At 40.9% G+C, this 20,255-nt stretch overlaps 3 protein-coding genes across 3 annotated transcripts; 1 reads left to right on the top strand and 2 right to left on the bottom strand.

Annotated features, from left to right (window-relative positions):
- Position 1: 1 nt before the first annotated feature.
- LOC113507914 (segment polarity protein dishevelled homolog DVL-3-like) lies at positions 2-10,207 on the bottom strand. Its single transcript, XM_026890863.1, is given in 10 exon segments — positions 2-62; positions 780-986; positions 2,080-2,152; positions 2,155-2,180; positions 3,943-3,992; positions 3,994-4,101; positions 4,593-4,738; positions 5,974-6,174; positions 6,864-7,035; positions 9,239-10,207. Coding segments are annotated over 9 exon segments (1,860 nt in total). The 5' UTR covers positions 10,118-10,207; the 3' UTR covers positions 2-62; positions 780-781.
- Positions 10,208-10,359: 152 nt separating this feature from the next.
- LOC113507913 lies at positions 10,360-12,161 on the top strand. Its single transcript, XM_026890862.1, has 5 exons — positions 10,360-10,508; positions 10,588-10,676; positions 10,869-10,993; positions 11,375-11,451; positions 11,900-12,161. Exons 1-5 carry the CDS (start codon positions 10,433-10,435, stop codon positions 12,049-12,051), a joined length of 519 nt encoding a protein of 172 aa, XP_026746663.1. The 5' UTR covers positions 10,360-10,432; the 3' UTR covers positions 12,052-12,161.
- Positions 12,162-13,893: 1,732 nt separating this feature from the next.
- Positions 13,894-19,710, bottom strand: LOC113507916 (zinc finger protein interacting with ribonucleoprotein K-like). The gene is made up of 7 exons (XM_026890866.1): positions 19,451-19,710; positions 18,544-19,254; positions 17,821-17,913; positions 17,153-17,257; positions 16,087-16,209; positions 15,321-15,443; positions 13,894-14,373 (listed from the first exon to the last, which is right to left on the bottom strand). The coding sequence occupies exons 1-7, from the start codon at positions 19,568-19,570 to the stop codon at positions 14,170-14,172; spliced, it is 1,479 nt and encodes a 492-aa protein (XP_026746667.1). The 5' UTR covers positions 19,571-19,710; the 3' UTR covers positions 13,894-14,169.
- Positions 19,711-20,255: the final 545 nt, after the last annotated feature.

The following is a 20,255-nucleotide window of genomic DNA, read 5'->3' as shown; positions in this document are numbered from 1 at the left end:
CTTACTATAACTATCGTCCCGATATTTGGCAGTTTTCAGAGGATCCACCTCATAGCTCACTCCTGGAATATGAAAACAATGCTTTGTAAACTTTCTAAGATTTTATTTAAGAAAAATGCCTGGCGTGTGATGGAATCCTTGTGTCGCGCGGGTTGACAAATATCCAAGTCACAAGGACATTCAGGGACCTAGATTTAGGACGAGCATTCGTGGATCACAGAAATGGTTGTTCTAGACGGGGATTGAACCCGCGACACGTCGCGCGTCATGCGCGCTACAAATTATTAGTAGCAATTGTGGAAAGACTGACAACCAGTCTAAGGGGTATTGTGTTGCCCAGGTAACTGGGTTGAGGAGGTCAGAAAGGTAGTTGCTCCTTGTAAAACTCTGGTACTTAGCAATGATTAAAGTGGGAGCTGACCCTGTCAGGCCGTTGAAACGTTGATGATGACTAGTAAAAAGTTTATCAAATTAAACAAAATCAAAACAATCTACAAAACAAATATTGGACGCTATAAAATATCACTGCACATGGTAGCACTAGAACATTTCTCGTTACCCTCGGGGTGGGAGATTTGATCTTATCTGGGACGAGGGTTCTTTGCATTTTAAGCCATCTACAGGTTACGGCTTTCTTCCTAGCAGAGGGAGAGGAGTTCTTTTCACATACAAGGGGAGATTTTTTTATCTACAGGGGGAGTTTTTTTTATTACAGGAGATTTTTTTACCCTAATTTACTTCTCGGAGTTTATCATATGTGGGCAGTAGCGCGCACTCACCGTTATAGGAACAGCACAGGCCTGTCGGGCTGGCGCTCGGGCTGTCGCTCGGGCCGCTCCCCGGGCGCGGGCTCGGCCAGCTCGGGCCCGGAGCCGCTGGACGTGGACTTGAGCTCGGGCTCGCGCGCCGCCTCCTTGGCCGTCAGCCGCTCCGAGCCGCCGGACGAGCCCCCGCTGCCGGACACCACGCTCTCCTCGCGGTTGTAGCTGGGGGGGTAGGCAGGGATGTAACTCACATGGGTAGCAATAAACGTATTGAGTATTGTAGGGTAACAATGTATATTGAACTTAGGCCCGATTTTTCAATCGTCAGATAACCTTTATCTGAGGAATATATATAGCCGTTTGACATATTTTCTATACAAAAGCTGTCAAAACGTCAATCATATTCGTCGAATAAAAGTTATCTGGCGATTGAAAAATCGGCCCTTAGATTGGTAGAACTTTAATATAAGCGATGAAGAGAGATTTTTAGGTAACAGCACTAGTCGAATTATTCGTTTAAATTTGTAATGGAAAGATTTGAACAACCAGTCAGTGAACTCAGATGAGGTAAAAAAAAAAAATATTTAAGAAATCGACTAATGCGTTAAACAAGACCCGCTGTGTCCTTTTTGTTATGAAAAAACTTCAGACAAAACAAATAGCACTAATCAAAGTACTCGTTTAAGGATGTAATGGAAAGATTTGAACACTCGTTCAGTGACCTCGGTGGAGTGAAAGAGTTTTATTTAAGAAAGCGACTTGTGTATTGGACTAGGGGTCGCTGTTATATTTCTTTTTTGGTAATTTCGCTTGATTCTCATTTTATAACAATGCTTGCCCTACGAGAGTGAACCCATCACGCACATTGGGTTTGACAAATCCATCTTTATTGTCTTCTTTCCGAATTAATGAGAAACCAGTTTTTTAGGTAAAAACTTCTATAGTAAGGCCAACGAGACGAGATAAAAAACGTAAACAAGCAGACCGTTACTGAGTTACATTTCGATAGCGAGGGATTACTATCCCTGTCCTTATCACGCAGTTATGGCGTGAGTTGGTCGACGACAGCTGTCGTTGTGTTTCGTGGTACAAGAAAGCAGTCAGTACGACAGTTGTCAACATTTAGTCCGCCATGTTGTGAACAAGTTATTCCTTCATTTTTGTCAAAATTCGAACTTTATAACAGTTTATTTAAATAAAAATGTTATGTACCCTGAAAATGTGTTTACATTGTTTATCTCGTCTCGTTGGTCCTACTATAGATAAGTTTATATATCAATATTTATATAAAATAATGTGATAGTAAGTGACTCACCCATAGACAGTATGCTCGCTGTTGAGACACGACGAGTACTTGAACGGTATCGGCTGGTAGCCGTACGAGCCGCATACGGCATGTAGCCGGGGCCCATGATGCTGTTCACAAAATGTACAATATTAATATAAAAGTAATATAACAATGCAAGCTGTCCCAGCATGGAAAACAGGGAAGAATAAATATGAAAAAAGTATGTTGTCCGATTTTGAAACCTACCGAATTATTATTATTATTATTACTAGCCTGGAATGTCCCACTGCTGGGAAAGGCCTCCCCACTCTTCTTCCACTTGTCTCTCTCAAGAGCCGCGAGTGACCAGTTCGGTAAGAACGAATCCAGGTCATCCCGCCATCTCCGCCTGGGTCTGCCTCCCTGACGTCGGTTTTGTGTCACGGACATTCGGTGGTAATTTTTGCCCATTGGTTGTTTGGCATACGACATATCGAATATGTACAGAAAATTTCATTACAATCGGTCGAGTCGTATCGGAGGAGTTCAATTTCGTACACCGTGACACGAGAATTGTATGTATTAGATTGTTAGTCAACTCTATGCTATCGGAGTCAATGAACGGAGGTTCAAAGTTTTCCATTATTTTCAATATTGTACTGCTATAAGACGTGAATGTAATAGAAAATATTGAACGATCGGTCAGTGACTGTGCTGTCTTAGTAAAGCGACTGATGGAAGCTTTCTGAGGCGAAGCCTGTAATGGTCCTCCAGCAATGGGGTTCTACAGCTAGCTTGCTATATGGACCTTGACGCAAGTAGAGGTGTTTTATAAGCTTGACGTGATTGTCTGTCTATTTATTCGGGGTATCATAGCTCCCAAATCGCGAGCGTGTCGCTGGCGAGGCTGTCGCACGGTATGTGTAGAGGCCAGCGGGCCGGCGTGAGCACTTACTTGGGGTGGGCAGCGGCGCGAGCGTGTCGCTGGCGAGGCTGTCGCACGGTATGTGTAGAGGCCAGCGGGCCGGCGTGAGCACTTACTTGGGGTGGGGCAGCGGCGCGAGCGTGTCGCTGGCGAGGCTGTCGCACGGTATGTGTAGAGGCCAGCGGGCCGGCGTGAGCACTTACTTGGGGTGGGGCAGCGGCGCGAGCGTGTCGCTGGCGAGGCTGTCGCACGGTATGTGTAGAGGCCAGCGGGCCGGCGTGAGCACTTACTTGGGGTGGGGCAGCGGCGCGAGCGTGTCGCTGGCGAGGCTGTCGCACGGTATGTGTAGAGGCCAGCGGGCCGGCGTGAGCACTTACTTGGGGTGGGGCAGCGGCGCGAGCGTGTCGCTGGCGAGGCTGTCGCACGGTATGTGTAGAGGCCAGCGGGCCGGCGTGAGCACTTACTTGGGGTGGGGCAGCGGCGCGAGCGTGTCGCTGGCGAGGCTGTCGCACGGTATGTGTAGAGGCCAGCGGGCCGGCGTGAGCACTTACTTGGGGTGGGGCAGCGGCGCGAGCGTGTCGCTGGCGAGGCTGTCGCACGGTATGTGTAGAGGCCAGCGGGCCGGCGTGAGCACTTACTTGGGGTGGGGCAGCGGCGCGAGCGTGTCGCTGGCGAGGCTGTCGCACGGTATGTGTAGAGGCCAGCGGGCCGGCGTGAGCACTTACTTGGGGTGGGGCAGCGGCGCGAGCGTGTCGCTGGCGAGGCTGTCGCACGGTATGTGTAGAGGCCAGCGGGCCGGCGTGAGCACTTACTTGGGGTGGGGCAGCGGCGCGAGCGTGTCGCTGGCGAGGCTGTCGCACGGTATGTGTAGAGGCCAGCGGGCCGGCGTGAGCACTTACTTGGGGTGGGGCAGCGGCGCGAGCGTGTCGCTGGCGAGGCTGTCGCACGGTATGTGTAGAGGCCAGCGGGCCGGCGTGAGCACTTACTTGGGGTGGGGCAGCGGCGCGAGCGTGTCGCTGGCGAGGCTGTCGCAGTCGGGCGGCGCGCAGGCGCAGCGCCGCCAGCTCCGCGCACAGTTCTCCCGCCACGTAGTAACACTGCTCCGAGAACGTTATCTTGTTCACTGTGTGGCGGATGAAGCCCGCCTGAAACAATAACATACAGTGTAAAAAGACTTCATAATAATTAATTCATGTTGTTATCGTAATCGTATCGTAAATAGTAATCGTAACCCCGTGTTCAATTTTACACACACACACGCACGCTTCATTGAAAGAGCCCCGGTCCTTTTAGAGACTTAAATGGGACCACAGGACCAACATGCAGTTGGAAATGTGGTCCCATTTAAGTCTAATCACCCAGTATCCCAAAAACTTGTTGAGAAATTCAATCTATTATTATACCCTGGCTTAAACCAACTTAAAAAATGAGGTCTTTTTATTGTGTACCATAAAACGTCAGACTGGACGAATCAATTATCATGTCTCTTTTTCATTGTGATATCTCCTTGATTTCTTCGATACATGTCATCGAATTTATAAGAAGCCGATAACATATTTTACCGTCAAAAAAAAAATTCTCACAGACACAAAAATTCACCAATCCAATGGAGTATTTTAAACAACAGTACACTGACCTTCAGCATATGCGAGGCATACTTCCTGGCGTCGCGCCGGTCCGTGATGCCGGCCACATGCTGCAGGATCCAGTCCACGACGTCCGCGCCGATGAACGCGTTCGGTATCGTTATCTTCAGCCACATGCGGTCGCGGATCTCGAGGCCTTGGGAGGAGAAAATTGTACCGTGAAAACTAGTTCAAGAAAACCCCACAAAAGGCAATTTTTGGAGTAAATGTATCGGTAAGAAGTGTCTAGTTAGTCTGATACATCTTTCTAAAAGGATTTAATGTAATTTCCCTGCATACGTGATATGGGGTTAGTTAAGACAAAGTGGATCGTGAATATAGTGAACTCTAAACTGAATTTGTAGAATTAATATCTACTATGGAACAGAATCAACGATAGTGTAAATGCAAAACTAATTTCAAGCATTACTTTCGGCTAAATCTGTTCAAGTTGAAAATGTACATTTACGGAAAGTAGAGTTTTAATGATCTATCAGCTAACAAATCATGTAAATTGAAACATGGCACACATAGAGTGTTCAATTTTTTGTGTGTGTGCGTAACACACACATACACATCAGTTAAACGTCAATACGTCAAAGACACTGTGCATTACATGACGAGGGCAGGATCCACACGTAGGTTTTTGTCAATTTTAAGTTAAAAACCAACATTGTCACATTAGGTATTTACATTTAGGTGCAGGGCATATGACAGACTTTTCATGCGATCGAGTCTGCATGGAGCGCGTGTGCATTACTGCATATAATTGCACTAGCTGTTGCCCGCGACTTCGTCCCCGTGGGTAGAAGATATAAGTTATGATTTAGGTATACCTGCCCGGTTTTTTTCACACTTTCCATTATATCTTAGCTCCTATTAGTCGCAGCGTGATGGTTTTAGAATTTTTCAATTTGGACCAGTAGTTCCTGAGATTAGCGCGTTCAAACAAACAAACAAACTCTTCAGCTTTATATATTAGTATAGATAATTCTATTCTCACTTAAAAGTGCGTCACAGATATTCTGTCGTCTACGCTGCACCTTAAGGATGGTGTTGTACACAACTAACTAAATAAACACCAGTCAAAAAGTTCATCATACAGCGAACAGACTACAAGCCTCAACTGTCTCCAACATATTCGACTGGCCTGTTGATCTAGTGGTTAATGACCCTGAGTGCTATACCGGAGGTCGTGGGTTCGATTCCCACTCAGGACAAATGTTTGTGTGATGAGATCATTTGTTCTGTGTCTGGATGTAATTTATCTACAATATGTATGTATTTAGAACTATATTTTTATTAGTTGTCTAGTACTCAAAAACAAGCTCTGCTTAATTTGAGACTAGATGGCGCTGTGTGAATGTTGTCCAATATTATTATTATACATACCCGAGTCCGGCCTCAGCATGGCCCTGACGACGACAGCCATGTCCATGTTGACAGACAGCTGCGGCTCGAGCGCGGCGGCGGGCAGCGTGCTGGCGTCAGACGCGGCGCGCTCGGACGCGGAGGACACGGGCAGGGCCGACAGCGAGGGCGGCGGCGGAGGGTAGGCCTCGCGCAGGGCCGCCGTGTGGGCTACCCAGGCACCTGGGTACACGGGGCGAAGACTCATATACATACTATACAATATATAGTTACCGGCACGGATGGTTTTGTGTCCCTTTTGCGGTATGAAGTGAGGCGCGGGGCGGACTAAGTGCAGTGATTGTCTCGCAGCGCATCACGTCATAGCCGACATGAGGGATTTGTTAGAAATTCGTTCTTTGCTGCAGTTGACGACGAGTACGCATAATTGATTGGCGTTTTATTTTACGATGCGCAAAGCGATCCCCGCTCTTCCGCCGAGAACTGTAAGACCCGGTAACTATACTAATAGGGTGTTTGACTAAATCAAATCTTTTTTTTTTAAACTAGCTGGCCCGGCGAACTACTTACCGCCTAAAAGACGATGTAAAACATTTTTTTCCCGTATTTGAAAACCTTTTAAACCCTGGATCAAATCGGTTCAGCCGTTCTCAAGATTTAGCGATACTAATGAACATCACTTGCTTAGCTTGTACTGGTAAGTGTCGTCACTAGCGATTTTATTTCACTTTCTCCCATGTTTTTAGATTATTTATTATTCTTTCCCAGATTTATGTTATTTACCCTATTGATCGAGGAAAGAATCTTCAAAAAAGTCCAATAAATAATATAAAGTATTTAATCATTTAACATAACACTGCAAGGTTTTATAATACCCCATACATTTACGAAATCGTTAAAATAAAACTAACCAGGATCAATAGGCCTGACGGGTTCCGTCCTGGGTATAGTGAAGTATCCCTTGGGGTTCGGGTCCCAGCACTTGGCCACCACCAGCTTGATGGGCCCCGGCTTCTGCACCACCTCCCGGAGGACCCTCACCGCTTCATCATTGGTCATGTCTTCGAAGTTCACGTCGTTCACCTGAAAGGATAGGTAGTTGTGAAAATACTTGTTGGCAAAGTTAAATATCAGGGGTCGCTACGGAAGACCCTTCGGGCGTCGGGAGACACGTGATGACTCCCGGCCACCAAGGGCGCGGGCCTAGGAGCGGGCGTACCATCACTGGGTAGCCAACTGCCGGATCAGGACCAAGCCCATGCCGGACGGCGGATTCGTGTTCCACAAGCACCTCAAAGGCATTGACGTCTCTTTCACGCGTGTCAGCAAGCTCTGTGGAGTCGAGTAGGGCTGATGCCTGCCAGAGCAGGAGGAATGTACCATAGTCTCATTTTGATACAATTGGGTTATGAGATTCCCTGGATTAACACAAATACTTCTATTTTCAGCTAGGTACATTAGTAGTGCTTAGCTACTTGTGGACATCCACAGACAAAATATACATTTAAAATACAAAGAAGTGATATAACGGGTAAGTAAGAATTAACTGTAATTTGACCAACTAACATTTGCTAGTCAAAATAAAAAATACGTATCCATTAGATATTATTCATTCAAGTATATGCCATCATAAAAAATGCCATCTTCCCCTATTATTGTCTAGAATACATTTCTCAAAACTTAGTCTATCAAAAATGAACCTTACTGAATTAACAATAAAGACTATGAATGTTACTGTTACAAAAAGTTTATTTTTCATTCTTTCTTAGGCAAGGGAAACCAAGATTGTTTTATAAACATGTCCAATGTTTGCTCTCATGTGAGTTTCTCATAATATTTTTACAATGATTCTTCTTCAGCAGAAGAAACAGGTATTCTTCCCATGTTCAATTATTTTGATGTCTCAATCATTGGGGAGGCCTATGTATGTCCAGCAGTGAACGAATATGGGCTGATGATGATGATGATAAACATAGTAATTTCTTTGGAAATATAAACAAATGTATTTAATGGTGTTATCTTAGCACTTGCTTTAAAATATTTTATCATTCATATATATTTTCTGCTTTTACAAGATAATCTATACTAACAATTTAATTTAATTCAATTCTTTATTGAATATCATAATTTTACATAGATGGTCAATTATTAAGTATGTATGTAGCTCATTATGGACCCTGATGAGGACTTTAAAATTAGGAGAGAGGAGGAATGTGCCAATTATTATATTTAAATACTATACATATAAACATATTATACTATCTTAGAGACATGAAGTCTATTTCTTTTAAAAACTCAGCGGGCAATGGCTTAACTAATTCAGTTACGGTTTTCTCAATATCATGTGTTCAGTTGTTATTTGGATACACAAAATTGGGGCTAGAAGAAAATTTGTTGTATATATAAAAATGTGTTATGTTATGGTAATGTTACATAAAGAAATTAAAGCAATATAAATATGAGAATAATGTTACAGTGAATTGATGATGGACAGACAGAAATAGAAGGGATAGATGTGAGTCACTATGAAAGATAGTATGATAAATAATTACAAGAAAATTAGGACCCTGTTGTTACCCTTTATATATACAAGCAAGTAGATGAAATCTAGTCTGGTTAGTTGCTAAGAATGATTTAGTTATAAATGAGCTGCATTTTATGTAAATAATGTATTGTAAAAAATCAATCAATCAAAAAAAATCAAAATTCATTCATTCAAATTAGGCTACTAAGTAGCACTTTTTGAAGGTCAGGTTACATTGGACAGCACCCAGTTTCGCCCACCCATCACATAAACATGGAGTATAGCTATCATTAGATTTCAAGTTTACATTATAGTTTATTAATTCATATTATTTCTACTTCAAAGTTCATGATCTGTCATTTGTTTCTGTACCAATTGAATAAAATAAAACTAAAGAAAAATAATATATTATAATATTTCACAACTTTCACATAAAGCTATCTAGCCTCAAACTAAGAAAAGTATGTTTATCAGTTGTCTAGTACAACTGATAAACATACTTATATATTTCTAGATATATACATAATAATATAGGTAAATGACACCTAGGCATAGAAAAGTCCTGGGTGGGAATTGAACCCACAACCTAAGGTATAGCAGTCCGGATCACTAACCACTACACCAACAGGCCAGTCATAAACATGTAATTTGTTATACTGATTGTTTTAAATTTACAATAACTAACTTAACACCTTACTTACTACAACAATTTTCCACAATATACTACACACAACCCTCAAGATAGATGAAAGTCTGACATACCTGTAATATCATGTCTCCAGGCTCTATCCGTCCATCCAGAGCAACAGCACCACCTTTCATGATACTTCCAACATAGATCCCTCCATCACCACCCTTATTCGACTGCCCTACTATTGAAATCCCAAGAAAATTGACAGTATCCATGTTCAAAGTCACCGTAATAATATGCATAGACATTGTAGAGTCAGTTATGGATGAATATGAAGAAGTTCTCGACATGACTTGCGGCCTTTTTCGTCGTCTTTGAGGCCTCTTTCGAGAACTGACTTGTAGGTGGGAAACACTGCTGCATTCCGTCAGGGCCCTGTCTACAGACGCGTTCGTGTGCCTGCCCGTCGTCGTGGTGATTTCTGACTGGCTATCAAAGAGGCTGGTTGAGTCCAAATCGGAACTCAACACGGAAGCTGTCTCGTATTCCAATCCATGGTTCCCGTACTTTGAGTGCCCGTTTATCCGTAAGCCCCGGTATTTATACTTGTCGCAGGACGCTCGGTGCCCTGGCCGCGAGCTGATCGTGCTGTCCGTGTCCGTACAGGTGTCTCTCGTGACGGGGGCCGGAGCCCCATGAGTTTGTTTGCCTTTACCAGCATTACTATCGGTACACTGCGATGCCCCGTCCGACGGGTTCGAGCCTTCAGCTGACACTAGCCACGACACTACACGTCCGTTAAAACAAGGTAAATGAGCGTTATCGTCCACAATTTCTTCTTTAACAACACCAAAATCATCGTCCATAGATTTGAAGAAAAACTTATAGTTTGGTCGGTTCAACTGGTTCTTGAAGTCCAACAACGTCACTTTCTCCGGTGATATGGGGATTTTCACTAAATACGGTGTCTCCTCGTCATCTATGTAATAAATAACTTTCGTCTCCTCCATTTTTAATGCATTTATTTATCGAATAACAACACCCTTACGATCTATAAATATCGGTCGCCATCACAAATATGGCGATAAATTGGTACTGCTATTCGACACCACGAGGCGCCACAATCGCTTTTGTTTTATCAATACGGTCGGATACACACTCGAGTGTTAAAAATGACAATTTCTTTGTAATCTGTAGCTTATTTTCAATCTGTGGTATTTGTTTATTAGTTCAAACATTTCAAATTTAATTTTAAAACAGTCGTTTACGTACTGAGTTGTTTGTGTTGTGTTTTAAATACGAAATTTATATAAATTTGATTAAAAATGACTTCAGAGACGAAGGAAACTTGGTATTTAGACGTGGTGGAGAAGTTTGACGATTTCTGCAAAAGATTAGATGGTAATTACGTAGTGTAAACTTAAGAACTATCACGATAGACTTTCACATATTTACTTACGATTTATTCATTTATTTACAGATAAGATTGACAAAGTACAACAACAGATGAAGGCAAGCAAAAAGAAGACTGAATTAGAGACAAAACTCGCTCAGGAAATGAAGCTACATGTAAGTGACAAACATCTTTATTAAAAGGCAAAATTATTATCTAGAGTGCTGTTATTTATTTATTTTATTACAAGATATATGAGGTGACAAGTCTCAGACATCTTAAGGCTAATATTACACCCTACATTATTTAAAACGTCATCATCAACATAGGGCCATAGATACTTCTTTAATTGTCATCCTCATTTACAGCATGAGCTGACCGAACGTCTAGCGGAGTTGTCCCGACGAGGCAGTGAGCTGGATCGCGTCTGCTCTACCTTCGAGACGCACCTCTCCATCGCAGACAGTGATAGGAATCGATTGGATAACGCCAAGTAAGTTGTATCAATATCTTATCAATACTGTAACATTTATATGCTTACTAGCTCTTGCCAGTGCCAAATACTAATAAATAATGATGCCACAGCTATCTAAGTTGTGATAAAAACTTGCAACATCCAAATCCTTACAACCTTTTTGGTGTGAAAGAGTAACACACATGTTTTCGTACTTACCAACTTCCACATTATATTAGCTGTTAGGTACCAAGAATAGGTGGTACAATTTTCTTAATTTTCTGTTTTACAAAAATGACTGAAGCAATGGTTTTGAAACTAATGATAGTTATTTTTAATATTGACATATCTTCTTTCTCTATCCACCCATATTTACTATCATATAACAATTAATACCAACCTCTGTCTCTACATTTACAGAGAAACTTACCAGCTGGCTAAGGAGCTGACGGGCATCAGATGGGATTTCAGTGCACCACCAAATGTTGCCAAAGGATGTATCCTTTTTAATAACCATCATTTTACCTATCACTTGGTCTACTACTCTTCTTTTTAGGAAACACTATAAGAACCAAGGAATTTAATGAATCATTTAAGAAATAATTACTTAAACATATCAACAATTTGAGCAGCTGAGTGGTTGAGGTCACCACGCCAAACCCACTGTGCGCGTCGTGTCGCGGTTTCGATTACCGCGTAGGATAAGCATTTGTGAGATACACAAATGCTTGTTCTGAGTCTGGGTGTCTTTGTGCATGTTATTTGTATGTTTGTAATACAAGTAAATTCCTTACTGAAGCAGCAGTTTAAAAAAAAAGACACTGAAACATGGTGCTGTTAGGTCCTATATCATTAATAAATCTTTCTCAGTCACTACCTTGTCCCCGTATATTCTAAGTCTACTGTCACTATGCCGGTACCTGGTACCTCCTTAACTCGTGGCAGACATAAAGAGCGAGTCCCGCAAGCTGCTGGCGCCGCTGCAGGTGGACATGAGCAGCGCCGACAGCGCCGCGCTCTGGGACCAGCTCGCGGCCGCCGCCGCCTGTCCCGCCTGTCCTGCCCGCGGCAAGGAGAACAGGCGGGACTGCTCATAGGAGGACCTGGGTATACTATCATCTGTATTCCTTTGTATAGTTACCGGCACGGACCTTAAGCGCTGACCTTCACCTGCGCAGAAGTGATTGTTAGTGTCCCTTTTGCGGTATGAAGTGAGGCGCGGGGCGGACTCAAGTGCAGTGATTGTCCCGCAGCGCATCGCGTCATAGCTGTCACTTGCGATTGGTTGAAATTCGTTCTTTGCTGCAGTTGCATGCATCACAAGACGACGAGTACGCACAATTGATTGGCGTTTTATTTTACGATGCGTAAAGCGATCCCCACTCTTCCGCGCTCAAGATCCGTGCCGGTAACTGTATACGGTTTACGGGTTTAGATAGTGGTTTCTAATGTTTACGCCAATGTTAGACATTGAAATGAAACTACTTTTACGGATTTTATAGCGGTTTAATTTTAGATTTTCGTTCCGGATGTTTCGACACCTTTGTAGGTATCATGGTCTGCCCGTGACCATGATATCCCGTGTCGAAATCCATAAAAGTAGTTTTATTTCAATGTATTACGGTTGCTTTTGGAATTTCATCAAAAGAATAATTGACGTAATGTAATTTGTAAGAAATGTAATTATATTAAACCTAATTTTACACTTTTTGTTTCATTTGTTAGCTGTCATTTTTATGCCTTCAATAGGGATAATGACAATGTTTTTTTGCAGTATCCGTCTTGTAGTTTTTTGTATAATAATGGATACGTATTTTTTTATTTGTCCCGCAAACGTAAATTGCCCAAATTACAGTGAATGAAACGTACGCGTGACGTCACGATTGAGTATAAATTTTACTCTATCGTTACGTCACAAGCCCCCTCTCCTAAACTTTAAAGCAGTTAAACTTTGTCAATTCTAGTTTTTCTGATAAAGGAAAAAATACGTGTCTCATACTTTTCAATTATCTAACTGAGGGACTAATGAGATTTTTTCTTTTTATACCCATTCATCACCCCTATTTTACTTAACACATCTCTTAAGACTTAAGTAATATTAATGTAGTTTTGCTGCTCTTTGTTTCTCGCCTTCTGTCTACTCAGGGCCATAGATTGGGTTATAATAGTCTATAACAAAAACGAAGAACGTAGCTTTCCATTTGGCTTCGTCTATAGTTCATTAAGTATATTATACTAGCTGTTGCCCGCGACTTCGTCCGCGTGGTTAGAGGATATAAGTTATGATTTATACCTGCCCTGTTTTTTCTACATTTTCTATTGTATCTTCGCTCCTATTAGTCGCAGCGTGATGGTATATAGCCTAAAACCTTCCTCGATGAATGGTCTATTCAATACAAAAATAATTTTCAATTTGAACCAGTAGTTCCTGAGATTAGCGCGTTCAAACAAACTAACAAACTCTTCAGCTTTATATATTAGTATAGATTAGTCAACTGTATCCGTAAACACTGTCTTATTTTGCAGCGTTTTCTTAATAATCAATTTATGTGTGTATGTGTTATTGTAAAGAAGTGACAGCGTGCTATGTTGTGGAGTTTGTTGCGCCGTTTCTTCTTCACAGCTAGAACATTTAGGAAGAGGTGAAGGGTGGGCGATACGGGGAGCTGTCTGAGTAACTTTGACATTCAATAAGTGCTACTTTGCACAGCCTATCGTGAATTAATGGAATTTGATTGGATAGGTAAAACAACTACCAAAATCGGTTCAGTAGATCCTGAGAGTACCCCGTACATTGTCGTAAATTTTACCTCTGTAATATAGATTCAATAAGATATTTAAAAAAATACAAATAAAATGTCGTTAAATCTATTTTTGATAAGATTTGATTATGTTTTTCAGACTATTTATAATATTTTAAGTACATAATTAAAACTAAGTTTTAATTAGTTTGCTTTATTTTCTTGATAGGACAAATGGTTATTACAAAAATGCTTACACATTTACATTATTGCACCCTAGCATCCTTCATATTCTTTAACAACATTCCACAACTTTCACACAACGCCCTCTAGTCTCAATTTTACGAGGCGCAAAGCGATCCCCACTCTTCCGCCTCGCGCTCAAGATCCGTGCCGGTAACTATACACTGAGACCGTCGCGCGTCGCCATATCCCACAACCATTAACCCTGCCTGTATTCAACACTCCCGATCCCTACCCTCGTAGGGCTACGGATATCTTGGTCATTTCCGTGCCTGGAGCGATCTCGTGAGCTTGGCGGACATGCTTGACGGCGTAGTACCGACATTTATAGGTGCGGCAACATACTGTACAGCTGAATATGGACTTGTTGTGACATGTCACCTTGTGCATGTTGAGGTTGTTATTCGATTTGAACCTGGAGGGGCAGAGCTCGCACTGGAATAGAGATAACAGCAATCAGGACTAATATTCGCAGTGCCGGCGTAAGGGCCACTGACACCCCGGGCGAAAATATTGTGGGTGGGAAGCAATATCAAGTGTTAGTTTTTTGCTGATCCCAAGTAAAATTATATTAAGAATTTCATGTTTCCTTTAGCGTTACGTTTGGCGGTGGAAGTATTCCACCTCTAGCGTAGAGCACAGTTCTGAGGGTTTGCGCCAGGAGAGGCAAGAGACTCCAACTTCAGACCTTGGCGCCCCCCAGAATTTGTCGCCCTGGGCCATCGCCCCATCACGCTCCCCCCTGACGCCGGCACTGAATATTCGATAGGTTCAGGTAAAACATACTAGCCTATATCTTCTAATATATAAAATTCCCGTGTCAAGATGTTAGTTACCGTACTCCTCCGAAACGGCTTAACCTATTTTTACCAAATTTGATGAGAATCGACTATAATAACATCTATTTTTCATACCCTTAAGAGTTAAGGATTGCTCACACTAAAAATAAATATTTTATTTTTTGGACGAATTTTTTTTTATAATATGGCATTAAAAATACATACAGCTAGAAATAATTAAGTAGTCATAATTAGTAAGCTAGCTTAGCTATAAAACAATAATAATAATATTCGTCAACTTTTCAACAACGCCATGTAGTCTTAAATTAAACAAAGTTTGTATTGTGAGTACCAGACAATTGATAAATATACTTCTATATTTCTAAATTCCTACATATATTATTATAGATAAATTAAACTTTCAACTAAATATTGTGTGTTTGTATAAAAATAAACGAAAGCGGGACTGAATCACCTTAAAAAAATACAAAACAATTTGATCTTCAAAAGGTGCTACTTTGTAGCGTAATTTGAATAAATGACTTTGATTTGGAAAAAGATTGCTATGTATAAAACTAGACCGAATCTGTCTGTCAGTCTGACCTTGACAAGTTTCTCAGTCCTGTGCGAGTGCCTGTGCTGCAGCAGCAGATAGGCCGCGTGGAACTTGGCGCCGCAGGACTCGCACACGTAGGGCTTCTCGCCGCGGTGGCGCCGCTCGTGGTTCTGCAAGCGGTACTATTAGTGGCGGGTAGTGACAGGTGTGGCGCGGTGTTTGTAGTAAACGGGAGCAGTAGAGTAAAGTGGCACTTTAAGTGCCAAGTATTGGCAGGTGAGGGTTTGTTATTAAAAGTGTATAAGGACTGAAGACCAGAGCGGTACTTTCAGTGTCAGGTGTGGGATTGGTGTGTGTTAACGGGGATAGTGGAACAGAGTGGTACTTTTAGTACCTCATATTAGGTAGCGGCGGCCCCAATTCCGCTGTTTACAATTTCTAAGGACTGAATGACAATTTGATTAAATTTAACACTAATTCGTATTTTGCCAACACAATAATAGGAAATTCAGTACGGGGCGGAACATTTTACTGTCAATACAACGAATTAAAATCAATAGGTCATTTAAAAAAAAACGGCTCCCGCAGTAAGGAATTTAATCCTCGTATCGCGGGAGGTTAACAAACATACTAATCACATGCACAATGACACCCAGACTCAGGACAAGCATTAATGGAACTGAAAACGCTTGTCCTACGCGGGGATTGAATCCGCGATACGACGCGCACAGTGGGTTTGGCGTGGTGACCTCAACCACTCGGCCATTTTAAATAGCGGAATTGGGTTGCTATCAATGGAGTCACAATCCTCACCTTGAGAGCCACATCACTAGCGCTGGTGAAGTCACAGTAACTGCATTTGAACTTCTCATAACCATGTTTCGCCCTGTAATGCTCCATTAGGCGAAGCTTGTTACTGAAACTACGACCGCAGTGCTGAAACAATCATATTTATGTGTAAATAATTAAAGAATTAAAAAATCTAAAACCACACATTTTTAAATATCCATTCAAATTTTATTAAAATCGGCCCAGCTGTTTTTATAGTTGTAAATTGCATTGTCATCGGTTTTGAAGCTACACTGAAAATTTCAGCCTGCCAGCTTATCGGGAATTGCCTCAAAATTGAGTTGCCAATATCCAACCGGAACGACAAACCAACAAGAAAAGTGAGTGAATAAAATCGTGGGAAATCGAAGTTAAAGAGATAATAAATAGGACTTAAAACAAGCATTCTGACGTGGCTGAATAGTCCTTTCCAAAAATCTTAGGTGTGACGGTTTTTTCTCCTTTAATTTTCAAGTTTAGTACTTTGTATTGCAAACATGAATTCGATAGGACATTTGTGTGTGCTGAATCTAAAATTTTTACGACTGTGCAATCCAAAGGTTTAAGTTAGGAATCTATATACTATATACTAATATATAAAGCTGAAGAGTTTGTTTGTTTGTTTGTTTGAACGCGCTAATCTTAGGAACTACTGGTCCAAATTGAAAAAATCTTTTTGTGTGGAATAGACCATTCATCGAGGAAGGCTTTAGGCTATAAACCATCACGCTGCGACTATGAAAATGTGAAAAAACAGGGCAGGTATAAATCATAACTTATATCTTCTACCCACGGGGACGAAGTCGCGGGCAACAGCTAGACATTACATATTGTGACACACAAAAACCGAGGGGTATGAACGCGCGACGCGTACGGCCATCATTTGTGTGATCCATGAATGCTTGCCTTGAGTCTGGGTGTCTTTGTGCATGTGATTTGTATGTTTGAGAAACGTATATTATTATAAAAGTATATTAGTATAATAATGGTTTAACAAATAAAACTACTAGGTACCCAACACCTATAAATAAATGATTTAACGTCTAATCACCTCACAGACAGGCTTCATCCCAGCATGTGTGACAGCCTTGTGCATCTTCAGACTCGCTCTCTGCATCACCTTCTGGCACACGTCACACGCAGATAGCTTGCGACCCTGCCGATATATTATATAGGATATCATTATTATACAATTCAGTATATACTATTTTTATTAGTAACTTACTTGAGGAATATTCATATTTGAATGATACAACGGTTTACTCAAAGTTTTACTAGTTTCATTCGCGAGCCTAACGCCGCGTCAGCTCATGATTAAGGACTCTGATTATCCAGTGTACTCCGATTAAATACGTGAGCAAACCGTTGTATAATTAAAGTGAAAAGAAACGAAATGGTCAAATGTTACCGACAGCGCCACCTACCGGGTCGATTCGACTGTTTTTTAAATCGTCTAGGGACTAAACATTTCATATAAATCGATCTAGCCTTATAGGTGTTAGATGCCGGCAGACTTAACAGAGAAAATAATATCTCTTTTAGTATAGTCAATTCTACTGTACTCCCAAATGGCTGGATCACTATAAATTTTTTTTTAGATAGATTTACCAATCAGCCCAGCATAACGAAGTTCTCCGGATCAACCAGTACTTATATGTATAGATATTTTGAAAATTACCAACGTCTAAGCGAGCGGCGCCGCGCGTCAAGCGTACTCACCGAATCATTGGCTTTCCGCTGTCGTTTCTTAGCATCACATGAGCGCACATGTTCCATTAACAGCGCCTTTGTTTCAAATTCCTTTTTACAATACTGAAAAAATAAAAATTATGATCATTTAATTTGTCAACAACCAGCAATTCTGAATTGATGCTATGACAGACAGATAGCCGAATGGAGTAATCACGCTAAACCCCCTGTGCGAGACGTGTCGCGGGCTCGATCCCCGCGTAGGACAAGCATATGTGTGATCCACGAAAGCTTGTTCTAAGTCTGTCTGGGTGTCTTTGTGCATGTGACTTGAATGTTTGTGAAACAACCGCGACACAAGGACTAAATTCCTTATTGCGGAAGTCGTTCATAATTTATTTTTTTATTAAAACCTGATTTCAATCTACTTGTGCACTTGTAGTTTAGCCATACATTATTACATTAGTATCTATACTAATATATAAAGCTAAAGAGTTTGTTTGATTGTTTGTTTGTTTGAACGCGCTAATCTCAGGAACTACTGGTCCAAATTGAAAAATTATTTTTGTGTTGAATAGACCATTCATCGAGGTAGGCTTTAGGCTATAAACCATCACGCTGCGACTAATAGGAGCGAAGATACAATGGAAAATGTGAAAAAAACAGGGCAGGTATATATCTTATCTTATATCTTCTACCCATGGGGACGAAGTCGCGGGCAACAGCTAGTAAAAACATAAAATTGCTTCTTACCAGACACTTAATAACGTTAACAGCCCCATGCATCAAGGCATTATGTCTCTTCAGCTGGTTCCTCATAATATACCTATCACATAGATCACACTTGACCTTCCTCTCATCTGCGCCAGGGTGTTGTCGTTCCATATGACTGTCAATACTCCTGATAGACAACTCCTTCTGGCACAGCTTACAAGTCACTCTCGCTACTTTGCAACTTGTATCCGTGATAACATACGGCTTTTCTTCCTCTGCTTCTAACTTTACTGTCGAAAAACTTTCATTTTCATCAATTTCATTCGTTTTAAGTAACTTTTTTTGTTTTTTTCTTTTAGTTCCTTTTTTTATTGTCTTTGGTACTTCAGGTATGAATAAACTGTCTTTCGCTTCATACTTTGAATCATAATATGATTCGTCTTTTAAGTAATTTGTTATATTGTCTGAATTTTCTATAGGGTCTGGTGATATGCATTCGTCATTCTCCAGTGTGTTTGAAAGGTTTGTGAGAATGAAACAATTTAACTGTGACTCTATATCAACGTCATCTTCTTTTTTAATTGGAACATTCTTTATTAATATGTCACTCAGGGAGTTTGTGCTGTCTTCTAAGAGTATAAGTAATTTTTTTTCAATGTCTTGACATTTTTTTCTGAATTGGAGCATATTGTTTAATTGAATGATGCAGTATGTACACATGTTTTGAGGGAGTTTGTCATTATATTTCACCTGTAATTCGTAAACTTTCATTTAGTAGGTAAATATTTACTTAATAATTATAGTTCTGAAAATCTGAATATACTTTGTATTACTTTTTAATTTAATAGGGATGTAAATATAAATACTCTCTCCATTATTTACTTTTTTATTCTTTGGAGGTAATTTAAAACGGCATTAGAATAAAATAATATACGTAGGTATTCACCTGAAGCCCAGTCCCTGCATGAATGGCAGCAGAGTATTTCTCCGGTGGCTGAGTTGGTCTAAAAATCGGATTCAAATTGTGTGTTTTCATACAAGTGCGACAAATCAACGAAAAATCCATATTTATGAATGAAAACTCGTAAGAGGTTTGAGAACAATTGCAGAAATATTTTTTACATAAAATATTTTATTAGTATAAATTATGCTTTGTGATAATTTTAGTCATTTATCGCGATATTCGTGAAAGTTTGCATTTCGCGATCAAATCAAATATTACTTGACAGGCCGACAAACAGACACATGAGTGACAGCTTTTTCGTTTAGTTATCGCCTACAAATAAATAAAAGCATGGATGTACTAGGTCTTTGCAAAACTCTAATAATTGCTGTGACGAAACTTTGCCACCCAGTCTTTGAAGAACAAAACTAACATGATATTTCTTAAAATAACAATAATTTAATCACATAAAGAGCGAAAATAGGATGATAGCGATTTATTGTCAAGGACTTCGTTCAATTTTGTTGATTAAATTGTATTATTGATGTAGAATATTGAATAAATAAATTAAACATCATCAAGATTCCGTAGGAATGGGCCGGACTGACGGACATGCTCTTCGGTAGCCCGATAACTCCTGGGTCAAAATATTTATTGGTTTTCCATGGGTACCAGACCAACATAAAGCGGCGACGAAGACGAGATGGCATAATTAACTGGATGTATATCATAATAAATAGGCAGAAGCAAAAGACCGGATTGCGTGGAAGATTGGAAGGTGTTACATATGATTATAAATATTTGTGTT

The sequence above is a fragment of the Trichoplusia ni genome, unplaced genomic scaffold, assembly GCF_003590095.1.
Source record: "Trichoplusia ni isolate ovarian cell line Hi5 unplaced genomic scaffold, tn1 tig00003473, whole genome shotgun sequence".
NCBI lineage: Eukaryota > Metazoa > Arthropoda > Insecta > Lepidoptera > Noctuidae > Trichoplusia > Trichoplusia ni.
Note: the sequence above shows the minus strand (reverse complement) of the source record. Positions and strands in the feature narration are given on the sequence as shown.